Source organism: Acartia tonsa, chromosome 11 (assembly GCF_053477335.1).
Source record: "Acartia tonsa isolate MP-2025a chromosome 11, ASM5347733v1, whole genome shotgun sequence".
NCBI lineage: Eukaryota > Metazoa > Arthropoda > Copepoda > Calanoida > Acartiidae > Acartia > Acartia tonsa.
The window spans coordinates 41,868,106-41,880,099 of NC_137270.1; the positions used below are offsets into that span (position 1 = coordinate 41,868,106).

General features: G+C 31.7%; 1 protein-coding gene across 2 annotated transcripts in view; it reads right to left on the reverse strand.

Annotated features, from left to right (window-relative positions):
* Positions 1–2,991, reverse strand: part of LOC145332407 (C-type lectin mannose-binding isoform-like) — a 30,317-nt gene extending 27,326 nt beyond the window's left edge. For both annotated transcript variants that reach the window (XM_080177405.1, XM_080177406.1), the window contains exons 1-5: positions 2,832–2,991; positions 2,592–2,665; positions 2,164–2,208; positions 638–670; positions 1–49 (exon numbers count right to left, since the gene is read on the reverse strand). In XM_080177405.1, the coding sequence (XP_080033531.1) occupies positions 1–49; positions 638–670; positions 2,164–2,208; positions 2,592–2,665; positions 2,832–2,892 (262 nt within the window). In that variant the 5' untranslated portion in view covers positions 2,893–2,991. The remainder of the gene's footprint in view (positions 50–637; positions 671–2,163; positions 2,209–2,591; positions 2,666–2,831) is intronic.
* Between the last annotated feature and the right edge of the window lie 9,003 nt (positions 2,992–11,994).

The window sequence follows — 11,994 nt, forward strand, 5'->3', positions numbered from 1 at the left end:
TTTGTCTATTCTTTCCTACAGACATTCCAATAGTTAGTTCTAATAATCTCTAAGATAGAAATACACTTTAAAGATTTTATAATAAAATTCAGACTTGTTTCTCCTATTTTTTGCTGTTTGAAAAAAAAATAATAAACTTCTTTTTTTTTTGGGGGGGGGGGGTTGGGGAGGGCTGAACAATACATTAACATAAAATTCCCAATCTTAACTAGACCACTGTTATCTAGCTAAACAAGATGTAAGAGTTCGAATTTCTGGTAACCAGAAAATCCAAAGTAATCTATTTTTTGAAAAATTTCAAGTTAAAATTGAAACCCCAAGAAGCTTATACTTTTCCGTGATAAGGAAAACAAATAACTTGCTGAAATTTTATTACCTAATCAAAGCAACTAGTAAAATTGGCTAAAAATTTACTGCCAGAAGTGGTTTAATGAAGAAGAAGATATATAAGGAGTTGAAAAATAAACATAAATTTTCAAACTTATTCTTCACAAAAATTAGATTTTCTGTTTGCCAGAAATGAAATCTACACATCTTGTTTAGCTCCATGGCAGTGGTCTAGTTTAATTTTTACAGTAATAAACTGTGAGGGGTGACACTTTAATTTAAATTTAATTACAGATATTTATTTTAAGACCTGAATAGTTTTCTCCATGTTTGTCATTTTTTCCTAAAAATAAAAGCAACAAATACAATTTTTTTTCAATTCAATTCAAAAGAGATCACTAAAGCCTTCTTATGTCTGTCTGATAAATATGTTAGAATTCTTTTGGCTGGCTCTATAGGAACTCGTTATTTTGTTTTCATAAGTAAAGTTGTAATCTTTTTATGAAACACAATATTGTTTTACTAATACTCAATGAAACTTTTAACATTTAAAGATGAAAAAATAACTTAGTTTGGGAGTAGCATTACTAATTTTATATTAACTTAGCAGAGCGTTTGCACTTTTCAAAACAAGTCCACAAAAAAAAACTATTTATATTTAGCAATATCTAATCTAATTATAGTTATCTTTATTTATAATATAATAAAACTTTTTTTTCAGTTTGTTTCCTTTCTTTTAATAAAACTAGCAGCTACGATCATAGAGCCCTATAGGGGCACTTGAGGAGGGGAGAGTTGAATTGCAAAACCTATTTTTAGTAGCGAAGCTACTCTATAATTCACTTTGTCCGTCCGTCCGTCAGTCCGTCCGTCCGTAACGCTATGGGGGAAATGGGATTTACTCAGCTCCTATAAAAAAAAAGAATGCTGAAATTTTTGACAACATTCCCATCATTAAGGAGCACAATTATCTTAAACATCAATGGCGGTCGGGCAGCTTTTTAGCAGGTTTTAGGCTATTTTTTTTATTTTCCACATTTTTCCTCATATCTTTGTTTATGGTCCGATTTTCAAAATTTTTTCAGTTAGATATATCAAAATTAAATTTTCCGTCGTTTGAAGAACCAACAATGATGGTTAGACTGCCTTTTTGCAGGTTTTTGGCTATTTTTATATTTTTTACATTTTCCTCCATATCTTTGGTGTTTATGGACCGATTTTCAAAAATTTTTCAGTTAAAGATATAAAAATTAAATATCCCGTCATTTGAAGAAATCAACAATGACGGTCAGACTGCCGTTTTGCAGGTTTTTGGCTATTTTTATATTTTTTACATTTTTCCCCATATTTTTGGTGTTTATGGATCGATTTTCAAAATTTTTTCAGTTAAAGATATCAAAATTAAATTTCCCGTCGTTTGAAGAAAACAACAATGACCGTCAGTCCCATCCACAAATTTTTGTGCTTCACTACTTATGAATGTTGTGATCCTTGTTGTAATTTAGATTTTTTAAAGTAAAATAAAAAAAATAGGGGAGTGGGGGTGGGGGGCTGCGATGCCCCCTCCATCTTATTTTTTATTTTAGTTTAAAAAATATAATTTAATTTTTTTGGGGGGAGTAATTTTTTCTATTGTTGAATTTTCTTGGGAGGATTGTGGTATCCTCCAACAAAATATTTATAAACCTTTCCATGACCTGTGAGAGGATAACCTGTTAAGGAGAACCAGATCGGTTCAACAGTTAGCAAGATCTTTCGGTACAGACAAACAGACATTACTGTTACTTTATTATAAGGATAAGTAAGTTTTAGCTATGCTTGGCAAACAGACCTTACCTCTAGTCTTGATGTCTCACATGAAAATGAGTGCATTTTATCTCTCTAAAAAATTAAGTCTATTTGTTACATTTTTTCAATTATACTATTACTAATGTATTTAGGCTCTAAAATTAGAAAAAAATATTTAAAATTAAACACTCAGGTTTTATGGCACTTTCAAAAATTTTTTAACAGAAAAATATTGATAAGAGATTATATTTGTCTTTAAAAAAATACTTTGATTTCAATAAAGTTAAACAGATGTGGGTTCATAAAAAAATTAAGCATATCGGTGAATCGGCTATGGTATCCAGATCACAAAATTTTATTTTATGATCTAGAATCATAGAAGGTTTTGTAGATTTTTATTTGATTTTTGAGGATTTTTTACAAAATGATAGCTGATTCAGCGATCCTAATTTTTTTTTATAGAATCTGCCTCAGACCTGCACTTCCTCATCATCAGGTGTACCAAAAATGCTGTCAAATAAGTCCACATGGTCATCTATGTTGGCATTTCCTAGTTAAGTTTTACTTATTTGTCAGACTCAAATTATCTTGATGAATTCCCCTTGGCTATATCTCAAAGCATTTATAATATTTAAGTCAATTCAGTTTTAAATTACAATTATTCAATAGAAATTAGAACTAAATATGAAAATACTTTTGATTTTAAATATATTTACCTTTTAGTTTGTTAAAAACACTGAAGAAAAGGATGATCCAAAGAAACTCTCTCATTTTCATAAAAAATGCTTTAATTCTTTTAGAAATGTATATGCTTTTCCTATGAAGTGATCTTTAAAACTAAAGAAAAAATAAAAAAACATGTGTAAGTGATAAACTTAGATTGCAAAAAAATCTTTTCAAGCAAGGATAAATTATGAATCTTAAAAGGATACTCAGACATTTAGACATGAATACGAGAGGGCTTTTTTCCATACATTCATAGATTTGGAGACTTCTAAACAAAATATTAGAAAGCTAAAAGGTTGGTTATGAAAATATATTAGTATAGACAGAAGTTTTTAGAAATTGAGAATGATAGTTTAATATGCTCTAAAATTGCCACCATCCCCCTTGAGAATTTTTTGCCTCTCATTTAATTGTGTGAAAGATTAATTCTTGGGGGCTAGGTGAAATTCTGGTACAATTCCGCTTCACTATGCATGTGAACGGTACACCGACAAATGTCCTAATGCAACAAATGTCCTAATCCAACAAAGCTTTGAATGGGACAAACGCCCTTATGTGACATCTCTGAAGTAAAACGTCCTAAAAATTTTCAAAAATTATGAAATAATAAACTCTTTCAAAATTTGAGAACAAAATCGACCAACAAAAAAAAAATGGAAACAATGAAAACCAATATGGCAATAAAACACAGGAAAATGGTTTTTAACAAAATTTATTTCTTAAATATCTTTTTCTATAGGCTAAAAGTAAAAAAAATCTGTCCAACAGTTTTCCCAAAGTCTGTGATGGCTATCAAACGGCATGGTTTCGAACATGATTCAACTTTGCATTACAAAATTTGACATTACATTTTTTTGAATAAAAAAAATTTCCTATAATTTTAGAATATTTTTAAATAAAATTTAGAAGATTTGTCCATAAACATAATCCTGTATAAAGCAGTTTTTCAACAAATTTACTTACAACTTTGCTTCGACTCTTATACATTTATATTCTGATTATTCAGTTTTGACACTAAATAAGTGTTAATGTCCGTTTGTCCTACTGTTTCAGTGCTTCGCTTTTATGGATGTTGTCATCCTTGTTTTAATAGTTATTCATCGCATCGTCTTATAGACAGCTTTCCACAGATATTAAAATGAAAAATTATTAGATATTAACCAACTTGGTTAGCACCGAGTGATCGGTGTAATAAAACTAGTATTGATTTTATGATTTTTATTTCATTATTCATGGTCAATTGTCTATAATTCACTGCTAGACATGATTTTTCAAAATTGCTGAGAATTGTTACTAATCCAGCGGATATTAATCGGTTTTGAAGCCATACTTGAAAAAATCCTTCTCAATTTTATTGCTTAGCATTGGTCTTCCTGACTTGGAGTAGGGTAAAGCCAACATGCAAAATAAAACCCAAATAATATTTTGGGATAAGATAAAAATGATGTCAATTTTACTATAAAGATTATGTGATTTTGTTTCGAATTATTTTTGTTGTTGGTAAAAGCTGATGTATTATTATATTCACACTTCTTAACCCGTTTGAAAAATTTGGATTTTCCATGCAACTATAAAATTAGAAAAAGGGATTTCCAAGATAAGAATCATAAGATCAATCAAGTTTTTAAATATAAAAAAATGTTATATGTTATGTCTGCATTTACTTATAAATATGTTTAAAGGGAATCTTGTTTACTTTCTTTTCCTACCACCTATATATAATTGATGTTTAATGTAAGTATTTTTACAAATCAATCCTTAGTCTCAATCAGATGCTTAATTTCTACAATTTTACCAGGAAAATCTATTTTCTATAAAGTAAAATCTATTATTTTTACTTTTAAGTACTTTTGGTTTTAGAACGGTGCACCTCTTTTGGTCCAAGGCATTCAACTAACACAAACCCATCACCTCCCTGACAACAAGCTGATGCACTACTTGTAGAGCCATAGTAGCATGTTGATGAATTATTATAGTAAAGAGACACTCAAAGAGTATCTTCTAGGTGTAGATACCTTTGTTCAGATTCTTATATACAGTCTAAAGGTCATAATTAAAGAACGAGGATGATAAAATAACAAAACATTGAAATAACAAGGATGACAACATCCATAAAAGCAAAGCACTGAAACAAACGGACATTAACACTTGTATAGTGTCTGAACTGAATAATCAGAATATAAAAGTATAAGAATCGACGCAAAATTGTAAGTAAATTTGTTGAATAACTGCTTGATACAGGATAATGTTTATGGACATTTTTACATTTTTAAGACTTGATTATAGAGTTGCTTCGCTTATAATATTGTTCTTTGGTGCCACAGGAATCAATATACAAAAAATCAGATCAAACGGATAATTAGATCACATAAAAATTTGTTGTTAAAAAAGTAGAAAAATCAACATGTTTAAAATGGACGTACGGAAATTCTGGTAATGATTATAGAGTTGCTACGCTTTCTAAATCGTACCTAACTACTACAGGAATCATCATGCAAAGTTTGAAATCGACAGGACAATTCTAACATGCTTAAATTAACGAATAAAAGCTATCTATCTCGGACTGACGTATGGACGGATGGACGGACGGACGTTCGGACCGACCCTAATTATAAAAAAGCTTCGCTTTTAAAAATACACACTGCAGAAATATTGGACAATAGTTTACCAAATTTCTTTGTCTAACCAAGTATAGTTAATGTTTTACATAGGATTAATTAATATCTATAATACAAAGTGGAATGAAGTATGTCTGTCAGTCGGATTTTACTCTTCAGGGAATATACCTACTGGTCCGGTGGTGGTTTTAGGCTATTTTCTTGGGGGAAGGGACATCCCCAACTATCTATCTAAAAATCATAAGAGAGTTTTCGAATTAAAGGGGGCATGAAAACTATCTATCTAAAAACAATAAGAAATACCAAGAATCAATTAAAAGCAAAGCTGCTCAATTTTTTAGTAGCGTAGCTACTCTACAATTCACTTTGTCTGTCCGTGCGTCCGTCCGTCAGTCAGTCAGTCAGTAACGCTATAGGGAAATCATGATTATTTTGATAGTTTGATATTATGATAGTTTATAAAAAGTTATGTTTTTTACTTTAAACTAGCTACCTGAATTTGATTCTATACTTTATCTACACACACAAACACACAGCTTTTTCATTAGCGTTTAGGATGAACCACTGCGCCATCCCAAAACTGGTTTATTAGGCCTAGGCTTGTAATAGGCCTGAAATAATATTTTCCTACGTTTCCCATCCCTTATCCCTGAATCTACTTCATAATGGGAATGTGGACAATAAAAATAAGAGGTATAGTTTTGATACTGAAGTTTCAACCTGCTAAAACAATTCTATCATTGTTTATCAAATCATACTTACTTGTTATGATGAATTCTTGTTCTTGTTGGTTTCTAATAAAAGCCAAATCAGCTCTCTCGTCCTTATTTCTTCATGTAATATAATGAGAAGCTTAAGTACAAAAAACGGTTAATAACTTTTAATGCAGACAGCTTCCAAATGACTGGAAGCACAATTTCTGTCCGAAATAGTACTTGACACTTCAAAACAAAGAAAAAAATTATAATTTTCTAGCACTTGTAGTGCACAGATTTCTTTTAGAACTTTATATTGCAGTTTTATCAGTTGGCAAACAGAAAATGTGAGACCTGCTACCTAAAGTTATTTAAAGTTTTTTTTCGTATATATGAAGTACATTTATCCTTATTCTATATTGACACAATTTGTTATGAGCCATGATTTCAAAACTTTCAAGTGAGATATACTTGAAATAAGAAACTTTTCAAAAGGCTATCCTAGTTAATAGCAGTCTGAGTAAAAGTATATATAATAGTTATTTATCACATTGTAGTATAGAGAGTTTTCAACAGATATTAAAAAAATATATAAGATTTAACCCTTAACGGTCTTTTCTATCTCATTTTATGTGTGTGAAAGATAAAGAGCCCAAACTGCTTGACTTTTTAAGTTTGGGTATGACACATAACTGAGAGTTGGAATTTTTTGAATATCTCCATCCTGGCGGGCACAGGATGCCAGCAAACCTGGCAGGGTCATCCAGGTAAAGATCAAAAATATTTTTTTTGACTTAAACAAAGCATTTTATCTTACCAAAATACTAAAATATCCTCTAGTAGTACATCCTCATATTAAATACAGGTGTTCAAGTCAATTTCAGGTTCCAGGTATGATCCTGCAGGTCCTGATCCTCCAGGTCTCCAGAAATCTTTAAAAGGCTCCTGTGGCCGCAATTTTTGACTTAGAGACTTCAAATTTTAAACTTAAGCTTTTCTTACATGTCTACATAATGTATTAAAATTTCATAAAGATCCGCCGCCGTTTTCCCGCCGACCGCCGACTACGGTTGCTGGCAGCTGCCAAGTACAGCTGCGGCCGCTGAAATTTATGTTTTGATATTTCAAACAAAAAATTTACATAAAAATAAACATTTTCTGCAAAAAAAATTTTCTTCTAGCTTCAAAAATAAAAAAATTACAGCCGTTTGAAATTTTTAAGTAAAAAAGGACCTAAAAACAAAGGTTGTTAAATAAAAGGGTGAAGGAAGCGAAAATTGACCTTGACTTACTTAAGGTCGAAAATTCATCATAACACAGGGGACTTGCACAAAAATTTTTAGCCCTCTAGCTCAAATAGGAACTGAGATAATAGGGGGGGGGGGCGTTGAACGCCCCCCCCCCCCGACTGATTAAGGTGCGGCAAGGGGCCCGACTGTAAAGGGTTAAAGGTGTTTTGTTAGCCCCGAATGGGCAAAAGCCCGTTCTAACAAAACTTGATACAATTTTACGATTTCCATATTGATATTTGTGAAAAATTGTCTGTTATACGATGCTATACATGGTTTTTCAGTATGGCTGAGAACTGGTTCTAATCCAACAGATATTTATCGGTTTCGAAGCCATATTGGAAAAGTGTTTTTCTGAACATTTGAAATACTTTGGTCTTTAATAGTCAGGGAGGGGAGCAGGGGCGTCCAAGCTTTTTTATTTGGGAGGGGGGGGGGGTAAAATTTGGAAAATAAAATTTTTGGAGGGGGTAATCTTTATTTATTTGGGGGGGGAGGTAATCAACCCATTACCCCCCCCCCCCCTTGGATGTCTATGGAGGGGAGGGTACATTGGATTGTAAATCATACTAACTCCCAAAGAATGCAGTATAAATCGTTCAAAATTGGATATTCGATATTTTATAAATTATACCATTTTTACCAATAATTTTAGTTTATAAAATAGTTAATTCTTAAGGGGAAGAGTGAGGAATCTAAAGGGATAAGACAATTGCCGACATTTTGATGTACATCCCCAATAATGATACACAAAATTACCCCTTCTGTAGATTACAGTTATTTGTTGAAACGTTTGGATTGGACACTATATAGACAAAAAATAGGAAAACGTTATTATAAAACTTTTGGGACTAGTGTAATAAACAGCCCAAAGTCTCCTCTCTCCCTGTGGAAGAATATATTAATTTATTGCCAATTGTCTTATCCCTTAGTATTCCTGATGTGAGTAGGTTGTTGGTGTAAAGTTACAAGTGTTGAACCATACTTGACAAATAATTGATTACAAACATGAATGCAGGGTGTCTCAAATAGTTTATATTAGGGTTGGGCCGGATATCCGGTTTGGCCGGTTATCCGGCCGGATATCCGGTTTGGCCGGTTATCCGGCCGGATATCCGGCCATTTTCAATATCCGGCCGGATACCAGATATTAAAACTATCCGGTTACAGGATATCCGGCTGATTTTTGACGCCGGATATCCGGTTATCCGGCCGGATATCCGGTAATTTGCCGGTTATCGAACGTTGGCCATATATCCGGCCGGAACCGGATATCTGGCATTAGAAATCAGTCGGATATCCGGTATCCGGCCAAAAAAGTATCCGGCCCAACCCTAGTTTATATCATACTAGCGGCTACGCCGCCCCTAGAGTTTTCAACCTTTGAACCAACCAATCAAGATCAAATAAAAGCATCTATACTTTTTATATCAATAGAAAGTGTTTACAAAAAGTTGGGTACCAGTGTACAAAGACCCATTCCTTCGGTGCATTTTAACCAAGTAAAAGCAAAACATTTCCATTTGGCTTCGAAATCGATTAATACCTCTGCATTTCTCAGTCATACTGAAACGTATTACAGACAATTTTCCACGAATAGTAAAATTAAAATCATAAAATTAATACGAGTTTACAAAGCCCAGGACTTTGGCCTCTTATTGCTCATAAAAGTGGTTTTAATCTTAATTTTTCATATTATTATCCACGTTAAATAACTATATCATTAAAACATGCAACATAAAATACAAATAAAAATTATGTTTCAAAACTTTATGATAAAAAATATTTTACTTGCTATCTTATTATCTGTCTATCTACTATCTAACTCTCTAACTACTTTCTATCTCTCTATTTACTATCACTCTGTCTATCACTATCTATCTGTTTAACTTACAATTTATATCTCTATCTACTATCTATCTCTCTATCTTACTATCTATCTAGGATGAAAAATGTAGCAAGCCATCTAACTTATCCCATCTCAGTTAAATTGCTTTGGTTATTTTGTGTTGAAACTTTCAGATTTACATCAAATATCAGATAATTAATTCTAATGGAAATTCTAAACTTTAAAAGGAGGAAAATTTTGTTGGCATATTGGATGTATTATTACTTGGATCTTACACCAGATTATCATGTTCTATCATAAAGTGAATTCTAGAGCGGGCTAAATTAACGATCACTTTCTCCCCTCCCCCCTTTAACCCATCCTCTTTTCTCCTACTGGATAAACGTCCCGACTAATATAAGATAGGGGAAATTGTAAACTAAATTGACGACAATTTTCTCTTGTTATATCATCCACGTATATTCTGCATCCATTGTTGGTATTTTAAGCCTAGATATTATAGTTTAGATATTATAAACAAAGGTTTTATAAACTATATTCTGTCTGATAGAAAATCTACTCTATAAATCCTTTAGTCAGACTATAGAATCAGTCTAAAGAAAAAGAGTGTAAGAACAATCCAGCCATGTTAATGGTAATAAAGTGTATGAATATTGTTACAAAAGGGCAATAATTATGTTTTCATATTAATTGTAAGTCACCTATAAAAATTTCAAAATTTTTGTCTGATTTCGATAACTACTGAACCGATTAGGTTCTCCATTATAGGGAGGCTTCAAATTGGTCTGGAGGTGGTTTTATGCTATTTTTCAATCCTTTAATAAGTCAGCTATAAAATTAACGAGATCCCAGCTAGTTTCAATATAGACTCGGGAATAGTCCCTTTCGTAACATCGCCCCATAAGAGGCGATTCTTAGTATTTTTTAAATGGCTTTTTATAGGTTATTTTATGTTAGGTTAGGTTATATTTGGTTTGGTGATTGCCCCACAGGGTGAGGTAATTGGCCCCGCATGGTTAGAGCCCCCCGCAGGGGCTAGAAATAGGAGATAATCTACTGTAATAAGGTAGATGTTACGAAAGGGACTATACCCATAGACTCTGGGGGAAGTAAATCAATTGTACAATCTATAAATCCATTGAACAATTATTACATACTTAAAAGAAGCATTTCTTTTAATCTTAAATTAGTTTATTACATTTGTATAAAACCTATACTTCAAAATATTACATACATTGTTATTTGGTCTAAATTCTTAAAAATATCAAATTTAATATCAAATGTTTAATTATTTAATTAATACAATATTGTTATTATCTCCATTCATTTTTATTCCCTTATATTTTAAGATACATTACATAATAAGTGCAATATTTTCTATTATTTTTAGAATTTTGAAAAATTGTTTACATTGATATTCATCAGAGAGAGAGAGGGGACAAGGGGCTATTGATGACACTATTCTCCAAAGTTTTAAAATAACATTTTTTTATTCGTTTGCTTTTGAACTTTATGGACTTCAGTGAATTTTGATTGGTTCGTTCATTAAGTTGAGTATTCAAACGTTTCAACCACTAATTTTAATCTTCAGATAGGATAATTTTGTGTATTTTTGGGGATGTACATCAATTTATCGGCCATTGTCTTAGCCCTTTAGATTCATGGAGATTCCTGCAACAAAAATACTTGAAATAAGGATGACAATAGTATAATCCAGGCAACTACCTATCCAAAGTGGTGGGAACCTTTCGCTTGCTAGCAATTTTGCTATTTGTTCTCAGCTCAGGTGTGTTTATATTTCTGACGCTATTGGCTGATATTCTAAGACCTAATTGAAATTCTGTACAAGGCAACATCCCTCGCTCCCGCTATTCTTTTACTTTAATGAATTGACTTACTTAAATTTCAATACTTAGTGAAATAAAGATTGCTTTGCTAATAATATTCTGCATTAATTACTGAAAAATCATGTGTATAGAGTATAAAAAATTAAAGATTATTTAAATGTGATACGTTCTTAGAATCTATCTAGCACCTATTTTCTTACTAGAATCATCATGCAAATTTTTAAACCAGAAGGATTACTATAACAAGCCAAAGATATCTCTCAGAGCTAACAAATACAGACGACGTGCTGACAGACTGACCTGAAATGCATTAAAGATTTGCTTGTAAAAAGTCATGGATCTAAATGGATAATATAATGGCCGATGAATTGTTGTAATTCCTTAATTATTATACACAAAATTAAACTATAATAAGTGATTGAAGCGTTTAGACATTCAACTGAACAACATGGACATGAACCAACCAATCAAAATTCAAGTCCCCATAGTTTTTAAGTCAATGAATAAAATAACATTAATATTTTGGAAACTTTGAAAACTTTGTGGACAAATGTAATAAACAGCCCAATGTCCCCTCCCTCCCTGTAAAAAAAGAATTGTTAACTTTGTGTCCCTAATTCCAACATTGCATTGCTTTGCACTTTTATACTATTAAGAATGACCAACACTGAGCAATTTTTAAATTGTGTTATAATTTTTTTCTCTGATTACTATGACTTTAGTTAGGTACGACTTAAAAGGCTCATCAACTCTATAACATTACTAGAACGTCCTTAAGTCCATCTAAAACATGCTGATTATTTACTTTTTTGATCGCAAATTGTTGTACATATATAAAATTATCCAATTTATTTT